Genomic DNA, 27,676 nt, shown 5'->3' with positions numbered 1-27,676 from the left:
CTATCACCAACAGAATCACTGCTGTTGGCTCAACGGGACCTTTTTCTGCATGGGGTCCACTGTATACACTCACACAGATATTGACTACAGTACAGTATTAATAAACTCATCCTATACTGTATTTAATGTAACTGGCAATACGGCGGCAGAGGAAGGGGTCTCTCTCTGCAGGCAGCCTGACCTAGAATGAAGCAAAACATCCCTAAGCTCACTCTTGTCTGGAAAAGCAAAGGACTGTCCAGAGGTGCTTTGAAGTGACAAAAAATACACTATTGTCAATTGTGGGCACCTTCCAGAGTTCTGAAAAATCACTAATTTCTGTGGCCTGAGATCGAGCATCTGAGCATGGGAGACTATTACCCACAATCCCGCAGTGAGCAAGAGAAAGAAGAACCATTGGCTCAGCTGGGATCATGTGACGCTCGGTGTCACTTACCACTGGTATTACAAGACATCGCTCGTTTATCAAGTTAAAATTTATTCGAGATGTTTGCTCATCTTGTGGAACACTCGCAGAACAAGTTATTCACAATCCAAGGTTTTGTTGTATTTGATCTTTCCCACAAACATTTATTAGGTACCTACAGGAACATAACAGTGAACAAGTTTAAACAGAGTCCCCGTTCTTATTCAGCATAGAGTTTCATGGGGGAAGATAAACATTCACATTAAAGGGTCATCCATGTAAATGGAGGCAGGCGCTCTGAGTAAAGGAAACACAATTCTAGGGACTTGGGCTGGGGCTCTGGAGATGGCTTTCCTGAGGAAGTGAGACTTGCTGAGCACTGTACAGAATGAGACCTCGGTGGGCACGGAAGAGAAGGAACCGCATATGCGAGGCACTGGATGGCCGGTGGGGCTGAAAGGAAGATTGTGAGGAAGAGAGGTGGGAGCTCAGGCCAGGGGACACGTTTTCCCAGATGGCCAAGCGCCCTTCCTTGTTTTCCCTTCCCATCCACTGTCTGCCGAGAAAGTTCAGGATTACAGGCTTTTTCCTTCTGCTTTAGTTTTGTCTTAATCGTGAAACCATTTTCCTTAGTCCTTTGATAGACTGTTGTGTTTCCTTCAGACGGAGGCAGCTCTTCTCAGCTTTACAGAAAAAAGTGAGAAACTCGCCTGGATTCTAAGACCGAATCGGCCCTGAATTTTGCTGAAGTGAATCTCTGAGTTCGGCCCATCAGACCTGCATTGTCTTGATATTGCTCTGTTCCAGGCCCCTATTTTTATGTTCTTTGTAGGACCGATTGGATTCCCGGGACTGCAGGGGCCACCTGGACTTCCGGGATCTCCTGGGGAGAAGGGTTTACCTGGCTTTCCAGGCAGACAAGGGCCCCCTGGGCCTCCAGGTAAGCCCCTAGTGCCTAATTATCTCACCCACCAAGCCTACATGCAGCCTTTTTAAAAGTATTAATTGTGATGGTCCACTTTCAGAAAGTAATTATTCTGAAATTGCCCACAGTTTCTTCTGGGTTAGTCTGTTTCCGATATAAAGATTATATTTATTTCAGGCCTCACTACAGAGTCTTATGCTTGGTAAACCAATGTTTATCATTAGAATGAGTAAGTTTGCAAATTAGGAGTTGATTTTATGTGCAGCATCTCTAAGGTAGCTAAATCCGTGTTCCCTCACACAAGAGGCAAAGACTGATTTGATTATTGTATGTGAGGACTGTCTATTCATTTCTGTCCCCGAATTCCCATTGATTTTCTTAGATGCTTTATTTAACTTTTTCTGTAAAGTATACTAGTTCCTGTGAAGGTGAAAAGGCTACTCAGTTTAAGCTCAGTAGCCCACACGTTTCCAACTTCGGGTCAAAACCAGCCAAGGAAGAGTTGGAAGGGCAAACAGACATGCATACTTGAGATTGGCAGAAGTAATATCTTTGGAGATCCTTAATCAATATGACGATAATGTGGTGTCAGTTCAGAATAGTTTGCAGTGTCCTCAATTAGCACTGCAGTCCAGAGAATAAATATAAACCGCACTGCTTTCTGATGGATCATAGAGCAACACGACTAGAGCTTATACTTGGATTCCTCTCATGTTCCATTTCTGTGCATAACCTGTAACACTGAGCTAAAGCACATAAATAATATGAAATTTTCAGAAGCCTGCCCGTGAACGGAATTCTGTATATGTTAGATTGGAGCATATTCGCCATATGAAATCAGCTCGAATTTTATATTGTGCAAGAGAGCTCTATTTCAGTTTTTTCTAGATACGAACATCCCATTATGAAATCATAGCCGTTCTTGTCAGTAACATCGATGTAGACTTGTCATGTAAATAAGATGCTATCATTCTGCTCATTACTGATGCCATCCTCAAATTATTATGTGTATCCTCGAATAACCTATTTCACTTTTTTCCTAATTCACACGTTTAAAATCTCTTTCTCCCACATGAAAATCATTACGTGGCGCTTGGATTTTTGGCTTTGGATCTCTCCAGGTGCCAGAGGTAAGCATTGCTATAAAATTAGTCATTTCCTCTAAATCTGGCTTCTGTTTATTTCTGTACTTGCCTTTTCTACTCTATTTGTGAGTTAAACTTTGTTACATTTTTGTAGATGGGGTGCTGTAATTATATGAGGTTTCAGTGTGTTCACTTCCTCATTACGGATACAGTAACCCCATATTAGAGCATCCTAAAGCCAAGTCTCATTATAAGGTTGTCAAAGCAGGGAAGACGCTCAGCTTACAGAATTTCAACTCAGGCCCAGAGTGTGAGCTTTGTCTGTCAAGGGCTAGTACATACCAATGCAAGTTTCTTTATGAATTCTACCATATAAACACATAGAACATCCCTAAAATAAGTAGCAACAACAATATGAAAAGACGGATCCTTCATACCCAGTAAGGGGCTGTGGCAAGGTTTTTCCATAACATCGAGGCCCATTTTCAAGGAGCAAATTTCCTTGTGCGTTACAATAAAAATGCCATGATTCTTTTCAACTAAATGTTCACTTACCCCTCCAGAGGCAGAAGCAGCATATTATTTCGTGTCTGGGGTCTTCAAACAGACTAAAAAGAGTTTCTCAAAAAAAGCAAAGAAACACAGTGAGTGCATGCATTTGCTCTTTTCCAGGCCTTTGTTATTAACCCCAATGAAAATTGGTCCGGAATGCGGGGTCCCTACACAAGAGACGCTCTGGCCCCTCCCACTCAGCTTCTGGTTTATTACAAAGTAAAGAAAAGCAAAATCAGATTTTTTTTTAAAAAGGCTGCTATTTTAAATGTTTATATTTAAAAGTTTCACTTTTGGGGTGTCAGGGTCGTTCAGTCGGTTAAGCATCCGACTCTTGATTTCCACTCAGGTCATGATCTCCCTGTCCGTGGGTTTGAGCCCCACGTCAGGCTCTGCGCTGACAGTGTGGAGCCTACTTGGGATTCTCTACCCACCCCCTCTGCCCCTCCCCCCGCTTGTGTGCTCTCTCTCTCAAAATAAAATAAGTAAACTTAAAAAAATTAAAATTTGTAATTTCATATTTAATGTTTCCACCTCCATCCATCCTTTTAGTGTCTCTCTGGGTCTGTATGTATAAACTCATTTGAAGATAACATCAGAATCCTAAATATGAAGCACGAGCCAAATACGTACCCCCTGTTCCCTTACTTGCTTCCTTCACTCCGTCAGAATTCGCAAGGTTATCCAGGGAAAATAGAAATTATTCATATACATCTCTCTCAAGTCACCCAGAATGGAAAAGCTATGTTTTACATTAAACTGTATGTACTGTAAATATACATGCAACTCAGTGTTGGTTGTGGTTTCATACAATATTTTAGGAGAGATTAAATTCCAAACAGCTTACAGGGTTCAAGTACATTTTGCACAGACATATTAACTAAAATGCAGCCTATGATGTCACTATGGCCACATTTTCTACAATTTTCTTGCTGCCTAATTACTGCTATTTTTAAAAAATGTTTATTTATATTTGAGAGACAGAGCATGAGCGGGGGAGGGGCAGAGAGAGAGGGAGACACAGAATCTGAAGTAGGCTCCAGGCTCTGAGCTGTCAGCACAGAGCCCGACGTGGGGCTCAAACCTATGAATTGGCCTAAGCCAGCGTCAAATGCTTAATTAACCGACTGAGCCACCCCGGCGCCCCTAGTCACTGATATTCTTAAATTTTTTTTGCACATTTGTATGAATTTTAAGAAACCCATAACTGGTGAGCAGTGGGTTTTCAAATACAGTGTATTTCGGGGTGCCTGAATGGCTCAGTCGGTTAAGCGTCCAGCTTCGGCTCAGGTCATGATCTCATGGTTCGTGAGTTCAAGCCCTGCGTCGGGAGCCTGCTTCGGATTCTGTGTCTCCCTCTCTCTCTCTCTGCCCCTCCCCACTCACACTCTGTCTCTCTGTCTCTCAAAAATAAATAAACATTGACAAAATAAAAAAAAATTAGAAGTAAAATATGTTGTATTTCTTGGAATTTATCACGCTAATGTGAAGAGTTCTGTAGGCAGTATGGTGTTGTGGTTAAGAGCACAGGTTTGGAGCCAGGCCATCTTGGATTTTGATCTAAACTCTGCCATGTGTAAGCTGTGTGACCTTAGATATGTCACTTACATACCTGAACCTGGGTTTTCTCACCTGTAATGTTCTAGTAATAGCAGCACACACACACACGGGCTTGTTTGGAGCCTTTAATCACAAAGCAATTAGCACAGAGCCCAGTGCATGACAAGCAGTTCATATTAGCTGTTATTATTATTGGTTAGTGTTATGATTATTTCTCTCCCCCTGTGGATTATTTGTAGGGTGACTGAATGAAACTTTAGAAAAAAATATCTTGGGACACCCGGGTGGCTCAGTGGGTTAAGTGGCTGACTTTGGCTCAAGTCATGATCTCCTAGTTCATAAGTTCGAGCACCACTTCGGATCCTCTGTCCCCCCCAACCTCTCTCTGCCCCTCTCCTGTTTGCTCTCTCCCTCTCAAAAATAAACTTTAATTTTTTTTAATGTTATTTGTTTTCAACAGAGAGGGACAGAAAGCGAGTAGGGGAGTAGGACAGAGACAGAGAGGGAGACACAGAATCCAAAGCAGACTCAAGGCTCGGAGCCATCAGCACAGAGCCCTACGCAGGGCTCAAAACCCATGAGATCATGACCTTAGCTGAGGTCGGTCGCTTAACCCACTGAGCCACCCAGGTGCCCCTCAAAAATAAACTTAAGAAAAAAAGAAAAGAAAAGGGAAAAAAGAAAAAAAATATCTTAAAAGATGTGAACATCACCAAGGAGGAAAAACATTCACGCCTTCAGAGCAGTGGTTTTCCAAGTGAGATCCCCATATCGGCCCCATTAGCCTCACCTGGAAACATGTTAGATGTGCAGACGTTGGGGTCTATTCCAGACCTACGTGCTCAGAAACTCTGGGCTTTGGCTAAGTGGCCAGATGATTCTGATGTGCAAACATCAGCACTACAACTCCTTAGTGCTAAACTGTGCTGAAGCCTCGGCCGGCATCGGAGTCATCTGGGGAGTTTAAAAAACTGCTGATGCCTAGCTCCCACCCCCGGAAATTCCTACTTGATAAGTCTAGGTGGGGTCCCAGCACTGGTACTTTTGAAAAGCTCCCAGGCTGGGTTTATTATACGATCAAGCTTGAGGGCACTGCCCAGGCCACGTGCTCTACAGTTAAATCAGTGTTTCTGGAGTGGGACCCCAGCATCAGCAGAGTCGTGTATAGTTCCCTGGAAAATTGCAACCAACACGCACTCAAGGTTGAAAGTTGCTGCTGTGGTGCCCCTGGCGACCTTGAAATTCTATCTGAGTCATGGACTATATGGAAGCCCGCGTGGCCGAACCGTACAACGAATGGATTAGAGACGCGTTCAGTTGAGCACAGGAACCCACGGTAGCTCTCCCACTGCTAAGTGTGGCTGCCATTTTGTAAAAAGTTGCCCAAAGATTAGAAATCCAGGGGATTTCCCAAACTGTTGCTGCCCCAATCAACTTTCTCCATTCCATACTTTTTTTGCTTCCTCTGAGATGCCATTCATTCAGTCAGCCCGTCATTAGTTTATTTAACAAAATGCTCTGGAAATTCTTCACGCAGCCCACAGTGAACAGCAGTCCTGCCTTCACAGAGCCTATATTGGGTGGTTGAACATTCTTTGGTTCTTCAGTGTAGAGACCAAAGCCTGACTAACTTGAGAACACGGAAGGAGCTTGTGTGTAAGATTTGAGTCCGTCACACAAGTGGGGGTTCCCATTTCAGGTGAACCGGGGCCACCTGCAGACGTGGATTCCTGCCCCCGAATCCCCGGGCTTCCTGGGGTGCCAGGCCCAAGAGGACCAGAAGGAGGCATGGGCCCCCCCGGAATGAGAGGCCCCCCAGGAGCAGGTATGAGCCTCACGCTGACTGTTCATTATCTGCGTCCTGTGCTGCTGGAATGAGAATCTAAGTGTCTTGCTGTGTAGTTTTTAGCATGCAGCCTGAATAATTTGTGAGGAGGCAGCAAGGCAGTCCCCTTCCTCTTGTGCATTTCTCTACATTTATCCGAAGCTTTGATCGTGTCCTAACTGGAGTGACACATGCCTCCTATTTTTCTGCTGAACTCCTACTTGAATCTTTCATGTTGCATACTTAGGCAGCTTTGGGGCACAAGGTTTTGAAGCTTCTTACACAACTGAGTAGATGCTCTATTAATCGTCATTACTAGCTATTGACTTGATTTTGCATTACAAACACTTGAACTGGGGCTCAGTGGAAAGGAGGGAAGGAAAGGTATTGCTTGGAGGAGGGAGAGGGGAAAGGGAAAGTGTCGCTCTAAATTATGGCCATAACTGGAGTGTTCATTTAATTAATGTGACCATCGCTCAGTCATTCTCAGGGTAGTAGGATCCTTATGTAAGTACTTAAAGGAAACCATCCCTTTAAAAAGTATCCTCCAAATGTGTTACTTTCTCTTCCCAGATCCCTACCACACTGGTAATTTATGAAGAGATTAGGGAGTCCGGGATGGTCCTCTAGTGGTCGCCGATCTCTTCAGACCAATCGGCAGTGCCCATGATTCTAGACTGCCTGTGTGCAAATTACCCTAGGAGACATGAGGCCATTTTCTTTTCTGTTTTCCCACCTGTTCTCCCAGGTGTGGCTTTGGCTTTCTTGGGTTCAGGTCCAAAGGAATTGGAAGTAGAACTTGAATTTTGCACCCCCTGGTGTGTGTGTGTGTGTGTGTGTGTGTGTGTGTGTGTGTGTCCCCAAAGCCAAACAGCTAAGGGCTGGAGTCTGAATAGTTCTTGGGTAGTGTCCGGAACAGCCCTGGAGCCTCCCTCATGTTAGTATGGGGGTTTTCATGTTTGTATTTGCTGCATTGCATCTATGCAATTGCGTGTTAATTGTGCGTCCATTGGAGCAACTTCCATTAACAGTGCACGAGCACTAGGAAGTGAGCGTAGTCCTTAGGCACTCACTACATGGGTAGAGCTTGCAGTCAGTCAGAACAACTCCTCACTCAACCTATTTTTAAAACCAACCGCCTTGTTGTATATGTTGTGCAATATTGATGGCTGGGATACTTCTCCCCCCGCCCACCACACACACACCCCTTTAAAAAAATTAACTCTCCAGTAGAAGATATGGCCGGTAATGGAGTTCTGCAAATATATTTCAGGAAACACTTCCAGATCCCCCACACTGTTTAGATAGTGTGGTCCTGGGTATCGTGGGCAGTACAGATGTAGGTATGATGCGTTTTTCTCCCACCAGTGCCTCACAATCTCAAGGCAGGAATAGCTGGCAGAACACGAGTAACTCTTAAATAATGGGAGATGATCATTTGTGCTTTGAAGGAGATTCTGGCAAAGGCGTGAAGACAATGGGACAGGGAGAGGTGAACTTTATCGTGGAAGCCTGCAGGGCTGCTGAGACTCAGGCAAGGGCTGGCCTGTGAGCAGAGCCTTTATGGAAAGATTGGGCTTTGAGGAACTAGAATTGTCCAGCAGGGAGATGACAGGGGCACGGCAGGGGTTGGTTTACCTTGAGAGCCTGGTGACTAAGTCAGCCACATCCTTGCTGCTCTAAGTGTGGTCCGAGGACCAGTAGCCACTCAGGCCATAGACCTACCAAGTTAGAATCTGCATGTTAACAAGATCCCCAGAATATCTGTGGATCCCTTCAAGTTTGAGCAACCCTAACCATGTTAGATGAGTGCTGTCCTTAAAAGAGTCAGCTAAGAGTCACACAATCCCTAGTGACTCAATCCTAGCTGTAGATCAAAGTCATCTGGAGGGGCAGGAAACAACCGTGAGGCCTGGGCCCCCTCCCAAGACCAAGGGAATGCAGAGGGAGGCAGGGCCCAAGTACCAGTGTTTGGAAAAAGCTCCCATGGTGACTCTAGCGGACAGCCAGGGTTGAGACCCAGCGCCTTACCCCAACACCAGTGGAGACAGGTTGGGTGGCTGGGCTCACCCATTGTGGTAGCTTGGGCAAAGAACCGAAGAAAGTTATTGAGAAGAAAAAAATCAAATGGGCAAATAGTAATCTTGGGCACATACAAGATTCTCTCTCCATAGACTGTGAGCTTCTGAAAGAAGGCGGACAGTCTACATGGGCCCAGGTGTGATCACCTGTCATCTCTCGTTCTGGCTGACTTGGGGTCAGATGGGCTCATCAGGTTGCAGGTGGCCTCAGAAAGGTCTACTCTGGCTTTCTGTGCCCTCTCCTTATTGATGTCACTGACCCTGCTAGCTGGCAGTGGGGACACCTGAGGCCACCGTTGTATCACAAAATGTGACTGTTATGTTAAAAAAAAAATGCCCAGCCCTTCCCGCAAAGCACTTCCTGTTCTCCATGGTTTCAGAGCGGGGCTGTGCTGCTCCATGGTTCAGCTTCCCTGGAGCTCCTTTCTACCCTCCTGTGTCCCCACTCTCAAGCCAGTATCCCCTTCCGGGTCCCTCTTTTCTGACATGGGCCTCCAGATCCTGTTATGAAGGATCCCTCTTTGCCTACACTATAGTCTTTGCCCCCTAGCTCTCCCTGCTGGCCACCTGGATACATGGCTACACTGTCCCGTTACTAAAACGTGACAAGTCTCTTCTGAGGGTCTAAAGCACCCTAACCCTGTCTGACTTGGGTCATGTGCAGGACATGTTGATCATCGCCTATTTTCTGAAGGCATTTCTTTCAGCACGGTGTTGGGGGCTGTCTACACCGCCACCTCTCTACTTTCTGAATGCATTTCTTTTAGCACAGTGTTGAGGGCTGTCTACACCACCCCCAGGGTTGGTTGTGAAGGCTCAGCTGAGACCAGGAAGCACCACGTCCACTTAAAATGGCATCGTTGGTTTCCTCTTGTTTTTCCTTCCAAACCTCTTCCATTGCCGAGCTGGTTCTGTAACCAGGTGCCACAGCCGAGATCTATACAGAAGCAAACAAAGTTCTGGCTCTTTCCTGCCCGGTATGAGTAGGTAACAGCTACACTAAATATAATTAATGTCTGCTAAGAGTCCTCCACCATGGAAGGCCTAATGTTTTTCTGCTCACATGTCTCTTTGATCTACAACTTTTCCTTCCCGGTGGAGGGGGGATGGGGAGAGGCTCAAAGGCTGGAGCTTCCTGGGATGAACACAGAGGTGGTTTCCATATCGGTTTGAACTCTTACTGCCTAATGGACACATCCCCACATCCTGTTAGAGTGTGTTTAATCTTCAAGTCAACATGTGATGTGCTCAGAGGAGGTAATCCATCAAATACTGGAGAGCTTTTAGATGTACCTCTAGTTCTTAAAACAAGTTCCAAGTAGAGAACAAGTCCACACGGTGAAAGCTCTGGGCACTCAGCTCGGGTTAACACAAGCTTTCCTCCCCATCTCTGGAAAATTGCCTGATGATTTCTCCAAAGGGAGCAAAGAGCCTATATCATAACATCTGGTGGGGGGGGACTCCTGTCCCCAAATCGACAGTGATCTCGCCGCATGTCCCTATTTCGGGAAGACACCTGCTGCCTTTTCAGTGATCAGCCCGTTTGCTGGCTTGTCAGCACCTGGGCAGCCCTTTCCAGCATACAGCGCAGTGGCCACACGTTGCGATCCTCTCCTCGGGTGGGAAAGATGAAGGAAAGCTCTGAGCTCACCATCAGGGCCCTGTGTTCCTTCCAAAGTAGCTGATGTTCTCTTTGAAGCGGGTGGAAAGGGATGTGCCAGCCAGCATGCAGCAGCCCCAGGCATAGAGAGGTTTCTGCCCCATTACTGGAAAGGAGAGGTCATCTCTCACCCAGATGGCGAGAGGGAGAGGGAGGGGCTTCCTTTCTCGCTTATGGAATGATGACCACGTACCGCACACAGTCCAGGAACCGTGTGACCAGCCAGGAGAATTTGTTTAATACCCGAGGAAGCAGAAAGTGAAATGCTAGCACCCCGGAGGCCAGGAATGCCGGGGGGGGGGGTACCCACAGGAGCTCTGCCAGCATGGAGTGTGGGGGGAGGGGCTGGCTGGCTGCAGGGACAGAAGGAGGACATTTGTACGGGACACTCTGAGGCAGGCAAGGTCAGAACAGAATTTCAAAGGCAGTGAGGTCTGGAAGGGTATGCGTCTCAGTGCTAAGAGGGGGGCCTGTGTGAGACAGGAAATTGAGTGGGACATCCCCCTGTTCACCCCAGTACGGCAGTCCCCTGCTCTCAACCCTCAGGTGGCTTCCCCACTCCCTTGAAGAACAAGTCCTAGAGTGAAAAAAGAGCGACAGCTGCTTAAGTGAGCTCTCTCTGACTTAATGGTTGGTTTTAGGCTAATGTGTGGCAGAGAGAGTGAGAAAGGGAGAGAGGGAGAGAAAAGCATAGGTAGAGACCAGAACCCGTGGGAGGGCTGGTGATTCAGGGAATTCAGGACAATGGCAATAAACTCCTCCAGGCAAGGACCATATTTGCTACCCACGAAAGGAGATTGTGGCTCATGAATTGATGCCTTGGCCAAAAGCAATGGCTTAAAAGAACGCCTCAAGTATCAGTGTAAATGCAGCCACGTCCTCCAGGGGGCGCAGCTGAGCCCCACAGCTGGTCGTGGGGGGCGGGGGGCGCTGACGGCTGTGCCTTGGCCCTCACTCAGCCTGCCTGTCTGAGTGAGGTTCCCCACCCCATATGATCAGCTGTGTCACCTTCCTGAGCCTCAGCCTCCCCACTGGGAGGCTGGCATATGAGATCTCACCTGGTCCTATGGCTGGTGAGAAGAGCGAATTGGTTTCCCACGTCAAGGGTGGTATCTTGCACCTTGTAAACCCTCAATTATTATTTTAAATAACTGCTGCTTTTATCTTGCTCCAAATTTAACTTGGCTCTCAGTTGAATCCTATTAAATTTTATTTATTCCTTTTTTTATATTAAATATAATTTATTGTCCAATTGGTTTCCATACCACACCCAGCGCTCATCCCAACAGGTGCCCTCCTCAGTGCCCTTCACCCACTTTCCCCTCTCCCCCACCCTCCCATCAACCCTCAGTTCTCAGTATTTCCTCTCATCTTTCTTAAAAAAATCGTTATTAAGGATGATATTTAATTATGAAAGTCATATATGTTCAGTGTAAAAAAAAAAAGTCAAATATACAAGACACATGAAGACCTCTCTCTCAACATCTCTCTGGTATGGCTTCCAATCCCAGCTCTACTGGCTTATTATGTAAGTTGCTTGACCTTTGAGAGCCTCATTTACCCCGCTGCCAAGTGGAGGTAACACTTCCCACCTTCATGTATCTGAGAAGACAGAATGAGCTAATGCAGAACCGTCCAAATGGGGAGCCCGGGGCCAGCACCTGGCCACCAGGCGTCACACTGTTTTCACCACGGCCATCGTGAACTCTTGCGCAGGGTGCAAAGGAGAGTCGGGGCCGGATGGCAGGAGGGGCGAGGATGGCCTCCCAGGGTCTCCTGGGCCTCCTGGAAGCAAAGGGGACACGGGAGAAGCGGGCTGTCCCGGAGCACCAGGTAAACATTTTCAGCGTCTCTTCTTTCCTTTGACCCCGTAGACCTGAGGACTCTCGGCACAAGATCCGTGGCTCCTCACGCGGCTTTCCAAACTGCTCTTGTTAAAAGCATTTGCCTTAGATGTGGACTCACCAGGTATTGGGCGAGGCAGAAGCAGCAAGAGCAGAACAAGGATGTATCCCCCACTGAGGGTCTAGCTGATCCTCAGCCATCGTAAAGATGAGGCAAGGCGCTATCCCCCGTTTGGCATCTTCCCGAACCGCTGTACATGATCATAAAATAATACTCAGCTCTTCTAGCTGGTTGCTTTGCCAAGGCAAGCCTGGCATTGCATGTCAACACCACTGAAAGGCCGTGCTGCAGATGGGGGTGTTCTCACCCTCCACGACTGGCTGGATCATTTGGCCTCTGTTTTCTGAGTTCACTTCCTCTTACTGTACGAGTGTCGAAACATTTATATAGACTATGAGGCTCTTAAGACAAAAAAATGGGGAGTAGGCGTTGAGTGAGGGGAGAGAGAAGACATTACAGAATAGCCATTTGAAATATAACGCGCCAGGCGATAGGTTGGGCACTGGGGACCCAAAGACTCCCAGGTAAGTCTCATCTTCGGGGAGGATCTACCAGTAATGAGAAGGGGTGAAGGGGGCCGGTGAAGTCTGTAACGAAATGGAGCCTGCAGTCAGCTTCAGCCAATTGCTGCAGGTGGGGGAGAGGGCTCAGTGGTACCCACACTGTGCTCTCCAAATTCAAGGTCCCCATCCAGACAGTCTTGACAGGTCAAACACAACACGTGGGCAGGCCTAATTCGGTCCACAAGTCCTCTGGTTTCCAGGATGAATGAGGAGAGCCCGCCAGTCTTCCAGAAAGAGTTTTTAAAAAAATAAACAACGTTTAATTTCACCTTTGCTCTTGGCAATTAGAAGTAGCCATTGGCCTCCTTCAGTGGGTCGGCCCCTTAGAGATGCCAAAGGAGACAGACCCTGCTTCCCGTCTGCCAGCGAGAATGCCACCACCAGGCCTGCCTTCCTCCTCCCTCCCTCATAAAAGAAGGTCCGGGTTGTGCATGTGGGTTCCAACCCCTTGCCTTTCCTCCATATGCCAGAGCCATGAGAGGGTCCGGGAGGTGTAAGGAAGGCCAGCTTTGAGAATTGCCTTTTCCGATGAGCAGGCTTCTAGTTCAGTCTGAGAAGGTATCTAGTATCTAGTTCTAGGCTCCTAGTTCAGTCTGGGAGGTCACACGGGGGGAGACGCCACCCCATCTTTGTCTTCTCAGCATTTCAGCTTTCACTGTTTGTCATTTCTCTTGTTCAAGTAGAATGTAAGCTCTGGGAGGGCAGGGATTTTTGTCTGCTTGCTGTTTTTCTGCTAACTTGGTCCGACCACCTGGAAGATGCTTGGGATAAATACTTGCTGACTGGGTCGTTTTGTATATATTGGGATTGTGTCGGGCACCTTCCTGGGCATGGGCCACGGCAGGCTTCTCCCCTAAACTGCCTTCATTTTTTCTTTATTCCTCCAGGCCCTCCTGGGCCCATTGGGGATCCCGGGCCCAAAGGGTTTGGGCCTGGATACCTCAGTGGCTTCCTCCTGGTTCTCCACAGTCAGACAGATGGAGAACCCACCTGCCCAGCGGGCATGCCCAGGCTGTGGACGGGCTACAGTCTGTTGTACCTGGAAGGACAGGAGAAGGCTCACAACCAAGACCTGGGTATGTGTGTAGCACATGGTCACCCACGTCCATCGCTTAGGGGGACAACTTTTGGGGCAATTTTACAGATTCATCAACATCCTAAGTGATGGCTCATCTCCTGTGGGATTTTTTTCTTTTTAAACTACCATGCTAATTCTCAGCGGATTTTATTAAACGTGTGTGAGTCCTATGAGGGGCGGGGGGGAAGAAGCTCTCTCCGGTGAGAGCTTATCATCTGGCTACGTAACTCATTTTTTTTTAAAATAATTCTTCCTAAGAATATTTTAGTGTAAGAGTAAGTTCAACTTGACTCATATGTGAAATGTGGTTTTTATTTCCAAAGGTAAGTTATTTAATCAGGACACGGTCAGTTGCTGTGTTTACCTGTGAGATGGTGCATCGACAGCAGCTGGGTGCTTATATGATGTGGCATCAGCCGGTACCAGTCCCTCACCCGCCTCAAGTTGGTTTTTAAGTGATAGAACTTTATTTGGGGAGTCATCGCTTGGTGCTACTTGTCCATTTTCTTTTCTTTTTTTTTCTTTTAAAAATGTTTATGTATTTTTGAGAGAGAGACACAGAGTGCGAGTGGAGGAGGGGCAGAGAGCGAGGGAGACACGGAATCCGAAGCAGGCTCCAGGCGCTGAGCTGTCAGCACAGAGCCTGACGCGGGGCTTGAACCCACAAACCATGAGATCATGACCTGAGAAGTCGGACGCTTACCCGGGTGCCCCTGTCCATTTCCCACAGTAGATCTGTAAGCTTCCCAGATCATGCTGGTTGAGTGATGGGTGCAGGGGCGATATAACAACAGGGACAGCGGCTGGAGAGGGGAGCCCTGTCACTGCCCCCCCCCCCCGGGCTATGACCCCTGCTGTCAGCAAGGGCAGGCAAGGAGACCAGGCTTAGCAATGGCAGCTACTTCCAGACCATTCTCCATTGGGCTTAGCCATGGCCATTCCCATTAGAAGGCCTGGTGGGGGAGGGGGAGGAAGAAGTAATGGGTAATATCTCGGCCTGTTTACTTCTCTCCCGCTTGCCCTTCGGCCGTCAGCCTTTTCTTCCTGCCTGTTTTCTGTTCCACCAGCTTCCCCCCAACCCTGGTCTAGCCAGAGCCTACTCACAAAGCTCTTCAAAGCCCTGGGATAAAATCTGAGCTCCCTACAAGATAGACAAAGCCCACAGCCTCTGGTCTGACTTATCTCTGGACACCCGGAGACAGACAGACACCCAGACGTCTCTTCCCCCCTCACCAACGGAATTCCTTTCAGTTCTTTGGGCTCCACGCTTCCTCACCCCTGGCCCTGTCCACTGCTGTATCTTCTCCTTTGAATACTCACCATCTTCAGACCTGGCCAAATCCTTTTCATACTTCAGGTCCTAGCAGAAAGGCATTCTTCCAGTTATCCTCGCCGCAAGTCCCTGCACTCTGTGCTTCTCACTCGTAGGGCTGGCCATGCTGTATCTTCCCAGCCGGGGCATCAGCCCAGCCGGGGCATCTTTGTGGGGACAGAGACGTGGGGACCGCACCCCTCCAGCAGCTGGCCCATTGCTTGGCTCGTGAGTGACTGAGGAGTGAATGAGGGAGTGAGGGCTGGCCCCAGGACCAGGGAGGTGCCAGAAACCCACCACATCTGTGTAATAGAACACGCGTCAGCAAATGACACACGCGGGAGAGGTCACGGGCACACCGGGCCCGGCTGCTCACACACCACATTGCCTTGTCCTCCTTCCCAAGGTCTGCCGGGGTCTTGCCTTCCCATGTTTAGCACACTGCCCTTTGCCTACTGTAACATCCACCAAGTCTGCCACTACGCCCGGAGAAACGACCGATCGTACTGGCTGGCCAGCGCCGTGCCCCTGCCCATGATGCCGCTCTCGGAAGAAGAGATCCGCCCGTACATCAGCCGCTGTGCCGTGTGCGAGGCCCCGGCTCAGGTGGTGGCTCTGCACAGCCAGGACCAGTCCATCCCCCCGTGTCCACGGACCTGGAGGAGCCTCTGGATCGGGTACTCGTTCCTGATGGTGAGTCTCTCGCACGCCCGCCGCCTTGCGGCACCCCTTGCCGGCCCCTTCCATCTGGACCGGGCAGTGGTTCCCTGGACTCTGTCGGGCAGACAGACAGCAACAGCACTTGTGGTCACGACGCCCGCCGCAAACCACAGCCGGTGGAGATGCGAGGTCATTCTTCATTTCTTATCGCTGAGTGTTTTATGATTTTGCTAGGGTTCGGTAGTTGGATTGGCTTCAGCCCTCCGAGGAGGGTGGTTTAATTTTGTGTGCACGTCAACGCGTCCTCTACTTCTCCTTTCCCCAGTAGATCTTAGTGTGCTCTTCTTGGGACGATTTCGGGAAGAATGTAAAGTTAGGTCCAGGCCTCCGTGTGTGGCCGGCCGGGTCTGGGGTGGTCTGCACGTGTCCGAGCCTTAACTCTGTCTTTGTTGTCCTGCTAGCACACAGGGGCTGGGGACCAAGGAGGAGGGCAGGCCCTCATGTCCCCGGGCAGCTGCCTGGAAGATTTTCGAGCAGCGCCGTTCCTCGAATGCCAAGGCCGCCAGGGAACTTGCCACTTTTTTGCAAACGAGTATAGCTTCTGGCTGACAACAGTGAGGCCTGACCTGCAGTTTTCCTCGGTGCCATCACCAGACACCTTCAAAGAAAGCCAGGCCCAGCGGCAGAGAATCAGCAGATGTCAGGTCTGCATGAAATACAGCTAGAGAACCCGTAACTCGCCACCGTGTCGCCAAGAGAAACTTCCTCGTGGGCCCGGGGGTGGGGGCCCAGGCTGTGCTAAGAGATGAATGGTGCTCATTTCAGACTCCAGCTTCAGCTGTTCCTTCTGTTTCGATGTGGTTATTCCCACCGTCCTGTCATTCTCTCCTCTGTTCGGGACAGATTAAGCAAACGCTACCCCTACGGACTTGTTCGGACCTACCAATCTAGATGAAACCCGTATATTCTTGTGTGTTTGAGGATGACGGAAGAGCTGGCTTTGTTTAAAATTATGCTAATTCACAGGAAGGCAAAGAGATGATAAAAACCAGATTACAAATGACATTACTGAAAACTTCATTCACTGGTTAATAGCACCTCCAACAATTGAAGTCAATTACTCTGTAATACAGTGGGCTTCGGGATGGATTTTGTAGGAAAAAAATAAATAGGCCAACAAATGAGACTAGAAAGCAGAGATTTCCAACATTTCAAAATGATTTCCTCTGTAATCTGTTTTCCCATGTGCTTTAAATAATTGTAAAACCGTGACCCAAGGAGATGTTTAAAAAAAAAAAAAATCCACACAGCCAGCGTTAACAGTTCGTTTCAAAGCGGAATGAATCATTACGCCAGGAAGGACCACAGTTGCTGTATTCTGGAGATGCTACATTAGCATAAACACATCACAGAGGAACATAAAACATGTTCTCCTCTGCATTTTTCAGAGAATGGAAATGCCTACTTCGGCAGCCCTTTTGAAAAGTAGCATTTATGGGAAAAAAATATATTCAATAAGGGACGAGGAGCCTAAAAGCTATTAATGAATATTAAGGCAGTGATTCACAAAAATGGACTCCCCATTGCCGTGAACTTCCAACAGAGGGCATTTTCCCCAGTCGGGGTCCGGCTTGTCTTTGGCGTGTGCGCACTAATGGGACCGAAGCCACATGGGGCTCACTCAGGCACACGCAGCTCACACAAAGCATCCTGCTCTCTCCCCAGGAGCACCTGCGGAGCCCGCGATGGACGCTTTTCCTCCCAAACATAATGGCATTTCACACGGGGAAGTGACAGAGCCCTCATTATGCACTTGGGAGAAAATGAAGGGCCGGGTTAATTAAACTTAGGTGAGAAGATTCATTGAAGTCACAGGTCGCCCCGCCAGGAAGACATGGAAAGAAACGAAAAGCAACCTACAATTGGCGTTTCACGTTCCTGTTGTTGGTGTTTGCAGAAGCACCCTGTTTTTCCAGTTTTGAAAACACTCTTCTATCTTATGTCAGTATTATATACCAACGCAGCAGTTTGACATTTGACATTAATGCTTTCTGTAAAAGTTTAGCAGATATGTCTGTTTTTAACGAGTAGTTTTCTGACTAGCAAGGGATACATTTCCTATTCTGTAGGGATTCAGTGGTCCAATCCGAAAAATCAAAAAGCTTGTGGGAAATAAATGATAGGAAATCTGCCTTCCTCATTTAAAAACATGTCACGTGAGAAAAGAAACTGAAGAAATTTCTCATGAGAAAGGGATGCCCATTTTCGTGCTTAGCTTCAACGCACTTAAAATAATTGAGAGAAGAAAAACTCAATTAAGATTTTGTTTAGAAGAGATGCTTTCCTTGCCAAACACTGATTAGCAATGAGCTCGTATATGTAGAACATATTTCAAATGAGTCTTGCCACGGGCTACTCCCAGGATGGCGATTTAATAGTTTCCGGTAGAAAGGAAAAAAAAAAAGTTTTGTCCCATTTATTGATTGTTTTTAATCATGCTACGGCGTGTTCAATATGTTGTGAGCATCTGAAATTTAAGGCAATTTCAACCTTTTCAATCTCATTGATAATTACCCTTTCCCGTTTCCAAAGTTTTATTATATGTCCCCAAACATCAGGGCTTCTAAAATTTCATCTACTTTATGCATTTGGTCTGAAAACATTTTCTGGGAACAGATAAGGGTGTAAGAATGTAAGAAACGTACCTTGCTTGCTGAAGTATTTTAAACATGTTAGGATATTATCTTAATAAGCTGGCCAAGTAAATCTTTAAAAAACAGGCTGAATTCAGTGGGCAATTTACTTGCACTGTGAGCCTGGGATTGTGTTTGAGACTTATTCACAATATCGATATTGCAAGGGCCCCTTTCTAAATGCATCCCATTTCTGCCTTCCAATTTTGAAAAGTTATTTTAACTGGTCTAAAGGGCAAAACGATGGAAAAAATAACTCCTTGGATTAGAAGACTGTGCTTTTTTCACCTGGTTATATATCAGTGTACTTTGAAATATCCTTTCTCTGTGAAGGATGAACAAAGCTTTATGGTGGTCCTAATCCATGACTGGTGGTTATCCTTATCAACATTTCCTTCCCAGGAGCCTCCCTCCCTCACCTGGGTTGGAATGCATCTAGATGGTCCAATGGGAACGGCTCTGGGTCACGCAGAGGAGGACGGGATGTTTCCTTCTGGGTTCTTATTCTCAGTGAATGGAGCCCCATCCACGCGGGTGTCCAGGGACCCAGGCCTCCATGCCATTGAGCGGTGGCTCATCCCTTCACCCATATTGCCCAGACCTAAACTCCGTCACTACTTCCTGTGTGGATCGCTACCTTCCCCTCCAGCCTCAGGGAGCCTTAACACAGCCATTGTCCTCCACCCCTGCTTTTGATGGTAAACGTGTCACAACTGATGCCACTGGTGTCAAATTCCAGTCCTTTCTCGAGACGCAGACTTGATTTTGTTGTTCTTTGGCTCAAAACTCATTCAATGACTCCCGTGCCTCTGAAATTCAAATGCCTTCCGATGGGGTGAAAGGCCTCAGGAGCTGCCCGTGGCTCACCTGGACCCCAATCACAGAGGCGTGTGCCTAGCTCTGTAACCTTGCTCCTGCTCTTTCTCCCAGTGGCATCCCCACGCAGGTGAGTTTACCTGGCACACAACTGCTTCCTTAAAGACTGAATTAGCCGGAGGGGAGGGGCGTGTGTGCATTTCCCCAGGGAGACTTGGGCTCCCTTCCGCTGCTCCCGGTACAACTAATGGGCCTGGCCACTCTCATGTTCCCTCCTCACTCCCGTAAGGTCTCCTCACTCTTCCTCCATGCTCTTGCTAAAGTGCAAGCCCCTCGAGGGCAGGACCATGCTTCCCTCAACTTTGCCCAGTGCCTATACACAGCAGGGTACGCTACTGATCATTCTGTTTTCAGCGACAGTTCAGTATCATTTGGGGTTAGACCCACGCGCGTAGACTTCTCCTGGACAAAATGGTGACAAGCATAAGCCATGTCTTATTTCAGAAAATTTGAATTTGGCAGCATATCTGCACACCCACAATCTCCTCTTCACAGTTAGTGACAGAAAAGCCAACTGATAACCTTTGACCACTATCCCCTCCTGAAATACAGCTCACGTTTCCAAACTGAAATGGCAGGAATGGCAAGATTCGTGGGATTTGGCCGAGAGAAGGCTCTTCGTTGAAATGCGACAAGACTCAACTCGTGCTGTAAACTGTATTCCCTCATCATACAAGACCTTCCTAGTACAAGATCACATCTGTGAAGTTTGGGTACATGTTTTTGGTGCTTAGGAAAATAGTCAATGGAGTGGTCCACTAAAACTGGATTTTATCAGATTTTATTTTGAGCCTCTTATGGATTGTAATAGAGCAAACCATTCTGTGTGTTCCAGGAAATTACATTAGATTTGTGTTTCTGTCAGCTCACCGAATGACTCTGATAATTTTTACTTTTATTTGGGCTGGCTGCAAGAATAGGGGGAAAATGTGGACTTGGGAGTTGGTTTGAATCTGACTCTGTCACTTTGCCACTGTGTCACCCTGGGCGAGTTACACCTACTCTCTGTGCCCCATTTTCCTCATTTATAAAATGGGACATAACACCTATTCTTGCATTGGAAATGAAGTTCGAGTATATGTCTAGTGCATAGCAATCATTGTGCATTTATTCTGGTCACATCTACTTAACACAATTCAATACAAAAAAACCACAACATTTCTTGGGGTTTTTTTTCCATAGAATTATATTATGATTTTTACAGGGTACATTAATTACTGATTAGAATCACTTGTATCTGACCAATTCTTTGTGTCTTTGGGAATGTTATTTTATTTCAGTTCTCAAAGTTACTGTCCCCCCACCCCCACCCCACACAGACACACTCAAAACCACAATTTCCTACAGGGACATTATCAGGAAGTTCTGCAGGGAACAAAACAATTGACATTAAAAATCAGTACTCTGCAATTGTCACTGTTATTATCTGCCAAAGACTCTGCATAATGCGTTTTAAACCACGAAGGCTGGCTGCCACATCCACGTGAAATGCTTGAATTTTATGGTGCTTAAATATTTAATGATTCATAGGACAAAATGTGAGATGTGTCCCATAAATTGCATCCCTTTCTCTAACCTACGGTTGTAAAGTTAAAGACTTGCAACACGGAACATTTGCAAGGTGCCTGGTCTGCTACTGACTCCTGAATCTTTGTTGTATTACCAGTCATAATATTGTGCATTATATATAAAATTCTGTGATGACCTCCAAACACAGCTGTGTCTTATCCGGGTGAATTTATTCTCTTTCAAGTCAAAGTAAGTTGGGGTTTTGTTTTGTTTTGTTTTGTTTTGATGCACCTCGCTGCTACTGTGACCCGCTTTGGAGCTAGCTTAGTGGGGAGAACGGGTTGCATGGTCGAGGTGCGGACTGTAGGTGGGAAGAACATGGGCAGAGTGTGGAAGGTGCCCCCTTTGAGGGAAAGGGTGGGATTCTGAGGCTCGGGGAAGCACTGCCTGCATCCGGTGATGGGGTAGGTGATGGAGTTGGATGGAGCCGGGCCAGGAGTTGCAGGGGCAGTAGGCATGGGGCTCAGACCCGTTGGGCCTCGGTTGTCCTATTAGTTGAAGGAGAGTGAGACCGCCTGCTTCACGGTGTTGTCCTGAGGCTTAAAAATTAGAGATGCAACTACCAAGAGGTAAAAAAAAAAAAAAAAAAAATGGTACTGTTACTGATAAACCATGGTAACTGGAAGTTAGGGGTTAGGCATCGATAGTCAATAACTTTCCGTGGGGTTCCTCCTTTCCAGTAGGAGTATTTGGCCCAACCTTTCACCCGATAGAGAAATAACAATATTTAGCATTTCTGGAGCACCTACTAAGTGACAGGAACTGTATTTACCCTGTTAGATGCGTTCCCGCTCAGCCTCTGAGCTATCCTATTTTACAGATGAGACTGAAGTTTGGGGAGAGTAACTTGTTCAGTGTCCTGGTCAGCACCCAGTGGAACTTGGACCCTGGTCTGTCACTAAAGATTGTGCTTTTACCTGTTACACCATCATCCCCATTTGTGGGTTGGCTAGATAATAGAGGGTCCCATATAGATGTCACCCTGAGGCCCAGAACTGCTGTCACTGCAAAGCCACAGGCCACGCGTCCTCAGACAGCCCACCCAGCTCGATTTGGAGACTGTCTTAAACTGTTCTCGGAGAGATGAAGGCAGGAACCCATGAGGACAGAGTGGGTGGCGGGGGGAGCCCAGAGAGCAAACATCTCAGGGTCAACTGAATGAAGATCAGCTAGGTCTCTGGAGCGCCTTGATGTCGGCTCAAGGTCAGCCATTCAGGAGAAGTGCTCTGAGTCGGACAAGGAAGTATCAGGACGCCCTTACCCGGAGGCTCGGTCACCGGGGCACTGGCCAACCTCGCTGTTGTCCCATTTGCCAGCAAAGGCACTTCCTGTCACGCGTCAATGTGGCGAGCGGCCCGCATCTCCAATGGTAAAATACCTAGTGCTTATTGTATAAACGTACAATTTTATATGACATTCTCAACCGGTAATCATTTCCATTTATTTGAATTTTTTTTTCAACGTTTATTTATTTTTGGGACAGAGAGAGACAGAGCATGAACGGGGGAGGGGCAGAGAGAGAGGGAGACACAGAATCAGAAACAGGCTCCAGGCTCCGAGCCATCAGCCCAGAGTCCGACGCGGGGCTTGAACTCACGCACCGCGAGATCGTGACCTGGCTGAAGTCGGACGCTTAACCGACTGCGCCACCCAGGCGCCCCCATTTCCATTTATTTGGAAAAAAGTAAGAACATTTTAAAACGAGGAGTGAAAGGTGCTTCTGGTCGCAAAGCAGTCTGCTTACAAGACGCACAAGAAACGGGGATGACCAGCCGTGACGGCGTGCGCGGGGCGGATCTGCCCACCCTTCTGCTCTCACGACAAACGGAGGGTAACTGACGCCTTCCACATTCTGCGATCGGGGGCCGGTCCTTCTCTGCCCCCCCCCCCCACCACCCCCCAGCTGCCACTCACAAGCACTCGGGACGGGCACCTTGTTAGCGGGAGGGAAGCGGTGCGTGGCCGTGGCCGTGGCCGCAGGTGAGTTCTTTTCCTCAAACTTCTTTCTGCCGAGGTCAGCCTCTCTCTTTCCTGCTCCGCAAGAGACAGTCACGGCGGCCGGCGCTGTCGGGCGCTGGCTTGCTGATCCCCGTGTCCCTCGCTTCACCTCTCTGAGCCTCAGGATCCAAACTGAAAACGGGGGGCCTGGTTCCCTGGCAGGACGGTTGTCAGAATCCCGGCGGATAACCGATGATCATCTTAAATGCATTTGTGCCCACTGGAATCTGAGCAGGATTCCGGTGCCTATAAACTACTTGAGGCCAGTTTTATTTTTTTCCCTCTTCCACCTCCGTATTCTTCTTTATGTTTCCCTAGTGGCAGGAGCCATTAAGATCCAGTGTCTTAGCAAATTTCAGTATACAACACAGTGTTACTAACTCGAGTCACCATGAGCTATGTTAGGTGCCCAGAGTTATTCGTCTTATAACTGGAAGCTGGTACCCTTTGGCCAACATCTCCCCATCCTCCCCACCCCCTGGTAACCACCGTTCTACTGTTTCTGTGGATTATTAGTATTGTTATTGTTATTTTTAGGACTCCACACAGAAATGAGACCTTACGGTATTTGTCCTTATTCCACTTAGCAGAATGTCTTCAAGGCCCACCCACGTGGTCACAAATGGCAAGATTTCCTCCTCCCTCGTGGCTGAATAGTATCTCATTGTATATACGTATATATGTCCCATCTTATTTGGCCATTCGTGCACACTCGGGACCTGTTACAATGCAGATTATGATTCATTTTGTCTGGGGGCAGGAGTCAGAACTTCTAGCAACTCCTGGCTGCTGCTGGCCGTGCTGGCCCAGGGCCCGCACTCTTTGAGTAGCAGGAAAGTTGGCCCTGGCTGCTGTCCTTTCATGAGATCCTGAAGACCCTGTTCAATGGTTTTCATGCTTATCTGCTGCTAAGGATGTGCAGGGTATTTTCAACTGTTGGCGGAGGGACCTTATAAAGAGACAACATCACAAGGCTAAAATGAGTTAACTTTGGAGGACCTCAAACAAAAGCCCAGAGTCTACGAAGTCACATGCTTTTCTTTGACTTGTTCTTGTTTTTAACACTTCCCTCCAGACACTACGCACGGTATTTAAAAGGAAATAAAGTGAGAGATACAACTTCCTGGCAGGAAGCCTGGCTGGTGGGTGAGCAGCTGGTGTCAATGCTTAGAAAAGGGACCCGCATCGGCTTCTGTTTACGGAGAGCCACGTGGCAGAGTGCTGCTTCTCAGGTTTTGCTCGTGTGGGCCCCAGATTCCAAGAGTCTCTTTAAGCCACACGATACCATTAATTTTTATCACCTCATTCTCTTCCCAAGCATCAACACGTATCGCCACCAAATTCAATGACTTCTACTAGCATTGTTCCAGTTTCCCTTGATAAAACGTAAATCCTATGTTCAAATCTGCCAGCTCGTTTCTGTCGTCTGAACAAGACGCCAAGATGACTCCCCCCTGCCCCAGAAGGGGGGAGAAAAGGTTCGCACGGACACATCAAAAGCATGCCTTCAAGAGTACAACGGCCAGATCTGGTGGTCTACACGGGCAGCCCTCAGTGATATCTTTTGGACATACTGGGATCTCGAATTTTGTGCAGTGACAAAGTGTGTGTCTTCAGACTGATGCACGGGGGTGGCGATCCCTCCCCACTTCTGATCAGTACGCATGCTATCTTTTGAAGCTTGGGAAAGGTCTGAAACTCTTCCCGTGGGCAAATCCTTTCCTTCGCGTTATTCCTCCCTTAATGTGATTCAAGAAACCACAACAATATCAGTTAGCAACACCCCCATCTTTTTTAATGTGCTGCCGGTGACAGTATAAATGAGCTTCTGTTTCAAAACACAGGCATTTATTGGTTCGGATGCTGCAGACGTTGTCGGAGGTACCGTGAGGAGATACACAGAAACAGTCATGGTCCCTGCCTCATGAAGCTTACAATCTAGAAGAGAAGAGACCTTCTTTTTTTTTTTTTAGTTCTTTTTTTTTAATCTTTATTAAATCTTTATTTAATCTTTATTATTTTTGAGAGAGAGACAGCGTGTGAGCAGGGGAGGGGCAGAGAGAGAGGGAGTCACAGAATGCGAAGCAGGCTCCAGTCTCCGGGCTGTCAGCACAGAGCCTGACGCGGGGCTCGAACTCACAAACTGTGAGATCATGACCTGAGCCAAAGTCGGACGCTCAACCGACTGAGCCACCCAGGCGCCCCAAGAGCAAAGACATTCTTTCACTGCAGGATACCTTGAAATTCCAAGAGGACTGTGAACAACGGCCAACAAGAGCAGATCATTCTGGGCTATTGGTATCTGGGGGCCGGACAGGGAGGGTCTGGATGGGCTGAGAGAGAGGAAAAGACTGTCCCACGTAAAAGCACATCACAGTGAAGTCACAGGGCAAGCTCACGCCTCAGACAGGGAGACCCGTGAGTGGACGTGCAGTCTCTGGTATGCATAACTGGGGGTGAGGTCGAAAGGCTGGCTGGAGCCCCATGGTCAAGGCTGAGGAGTCTCAGCTTCATGCTCTGGCAACAGAGAGACAATAAAGGGTACTGAGATGCTGACTGGCCATCACAAGAGTCCGTTTTGGAAGATTAAGTGGCAGAGCCACGTAGAGCTGAGTGAAGAGGGATTTTAAGTCTCGAGAAGAGCAATGAATTGAGAGATTTTAAGGTCCTCTAAGCAGAGTCTGTGATTCTAAAATGCAAGACTGGGAGCAAAAAAAAAAAAAAAATCAGGAAATGATTGCGATACCCCATGGGAAGGGAAAGAAGAGCTGTATACATAAGGATTTATAAAAATGACGAATTGAACACAACTCTATTGAATACCGAACCTCTCAAGAGAAACGGAAGACTGGGAACAAGGAGGCCAGCACTGCCACACCTTGCCTTACAGTCCATTTGGGTGGCGGGTCTCATCCACTCCCCCGTGGCCGAACAAGTGTCGGACAGAGAGACTGACCCTGGTCCTACCAAGCCCCGCCATTCACCACTGACCTGTGCCGCAGCAACAGACAGCCTCACAGGATGGAGGAAGCTACACCCAGCACGTACGACTTTGAGATCACGGGCAATGACTGCGCTCAGGGTCATTACAAGGAAGCAGCTCTAGCCTTTCCCTCATCTTCGGAAGCACAGAGAGATTCTGAATTGAGAGGTCTCCTAGGTTGACTGACCACACCCAGAGTATGGCACCCAGATGCTTACCAGACAATCAGGAAATCACGATGGGCTAACCTACAAACCAAAATGTAAAAACAGCCCTAAATGCTTACCCTCTATGGGAGAGAATTTGTCTCATACAGTTGCTCTTGTTTATCTCTCTCAAGCTAATTCCAGTGTGTTGACATCATTCTGGGGGTTCCTTATTGCAGGAAAATAAACCCAAGATGGACCCTGAAAATAATAAGCACTGGTCCCAGGCCAGTCTGTTAACAACAAAGTAATTATCCTAATGGCCAGAACATCTTCGTTGTTTGTAACTAAAATGGCCTGTCCCACATCTCTAGAGTTGAATGCTGTTCCACTCCACAAATAAAGAAGGTGTGCATGTTCTGTTACTTCCACCATACAAAATCCAATTCCGGTGTCTTTGTATCTATTTGTATACAAATAGAACAAGGAGCCACTATACCGGACTCAACAGCAACTAAGAAAAACACTTCTATATACAGTGGCTGGACTTTCAATGTAATAGAAAGAACACTTTGGTGGGAAAACATTTCATGAGTGCCTCCCAGGAGCCAGGACCCGCCTCTGGGTGGTGGCAGGGGCGAGAAGGACGGTGCACACCCAGTCCCAGAGCCCTTCACAATCCACGCTCCCTGCGTAGAAGGCATGTTTTTGTGTAGTTGTGCACAAATAATAACAGGGCAAGACATCAGTGCTATCACAGAATTGCCTTTACAATGTGCTGTGAGAAGACAGTCTGTAAGAATGAGGTTATTTCTAATAAGGAGAATGGGCGTCAAATCCGTAGAGTTTGGGAGCAAGGGAAATGACATTTGAACATTGGACATGTTTACGGCTATCAGACTCACGGATACAATTCATATAGTAAACAAGCTGTATGTAGCTGCATGTTGATTATAAGTTAACCTGTGGAGCCCAGGTATCATCGTGCAGGTCAAAGTGCTCCCAAGACTCAAGGGGTTTCTTAGCTCATTTGTATGCGAGGTTGGTGCCTCTCACAGATCAATTCAGATTGGAAACTGTATACAAGACTGCATAGTTGGCATGCTCCAAGTTTGTCAAACGTGTACAAAGAAAAATTGAGAAAGTAATATCCCCAAAATGTTAACTTTGTGTACCTAGAAGTAGTGAAAATATAATAAATTTTAAAATTGTACATGTATTTATATTTGCTTCTGTTGTGAATTTTCTCAATGGAGACATAGTCCTTATTAAATCTATTTTCCTGATTATATATTTCTGGTTTTATTATATAAATCAGTTTTATTGATTGCAAAAGTAATATACATACATACAAATACACACTTTTTTTTATTTGAGAGAGAGAGCAGAGAGAGAGGGGGGGAGAGAGAATCCCAAGCAGGCTCTGTGCTCAGCACAGAGCCTGATGTGGGATGTGATCTCATAACTATGAGATCAGGACCTGAGCCGAAATCAAGAGTCAGACACTTAACTGACTGAGCCACCCAGACGCCCCAAATACACACATTCTTTAAACACTGCGATATAAAATTGTAAAAAACCAGAAAGCAAAAATTCTACGTGCTCTGCCCCCGGAGATAACCTCTGTTAACATATGGGTATATTGCCTTCAGATGTTTGCTTTATGCATATATAAGGCACATATATTACTCTCATGATCATAAAACTATATATAAATGCTAGAAATATCAACGAAAATAGGAAGATCCTTTTCTGCTTCAACTCTCTTTAAAGATAAATACCTCAGTGACAATAAGACA

At 47.3% G+C, this 27,676-nt stretch overlaps 1 protein-coding gene across 11 annotated transcripts in view; it reads left to right on the top strand.

Moving 5' to 3' along the window:
• Window positions 1-20,897, top strand: part of COL4A4 (collagen type IV alpha 4 chain) — a 135,188-nt gene extending 114,291 nt beyond the window's left edge. For 6 of the 11 annotated variants that reach the window (XM_045034560.1, XM_045034563.1, XM_045034562.1 and 3 more), the window contains 7 exons: window positions 1,239-1,346; window positions 2,453-2,461; window positions 6,228-6,353; window positions 11,811-11,927; window positions 13,450-13,638; window positions 15,359-15,645; window positions 16,074-20,897. In XM_045034560.1, the coding sequence (XP_044890495.1) occupies window positions 1,239-1,346; window positions 2,453-2,461; window positions 6,228-6,353; window positions 11,811-11,927; window positions 13,450-13,638; window positions 15,359-15,645; window positions 16,074-16,337 (1,100 nt within the window). In that variant the 3' untranslated portion in view covers window positions 16,338-20,897. Of the gene's footprint in view, window positions 1-1,238; window positions 1,347-2,452; window positions 2,462-3,088; window positions 3,220-6,227; window positions 6,354-11,810; window positions 11,928-13,449; window positions 13,639-15,358; window positions 15,646-16,073 lie in introns of those variants that run through there. The other 5 variants (XM_045034566.1, XM_045034569.1, XM_045034567.1 and 2 more) reach the window with 5 other exon arrangements.
• Window positions 20,898-27,676: the final 6,779 nt, after the last annotated feature.

The sequence above is a fragment of the Felis catus genome, chromosome C1 (genome assembly GCF_018350175.1).
Source record: "Felis catus isolate Fca126 chromosome C1, F.catus_Fca126_mat1.0, whole genome shotgun sequence".
Taxonomy (NCBI): Eukaryota; Metazoa; Chordata; class Mammalia; order Carnivora; family Felidae; genus Felis; species Felis catus.
The sequence above is the reverse complement of the archived record's forward strand: the minus strand, read 5'-3'. Positions and strand labels throughout refer to the sequence as shown.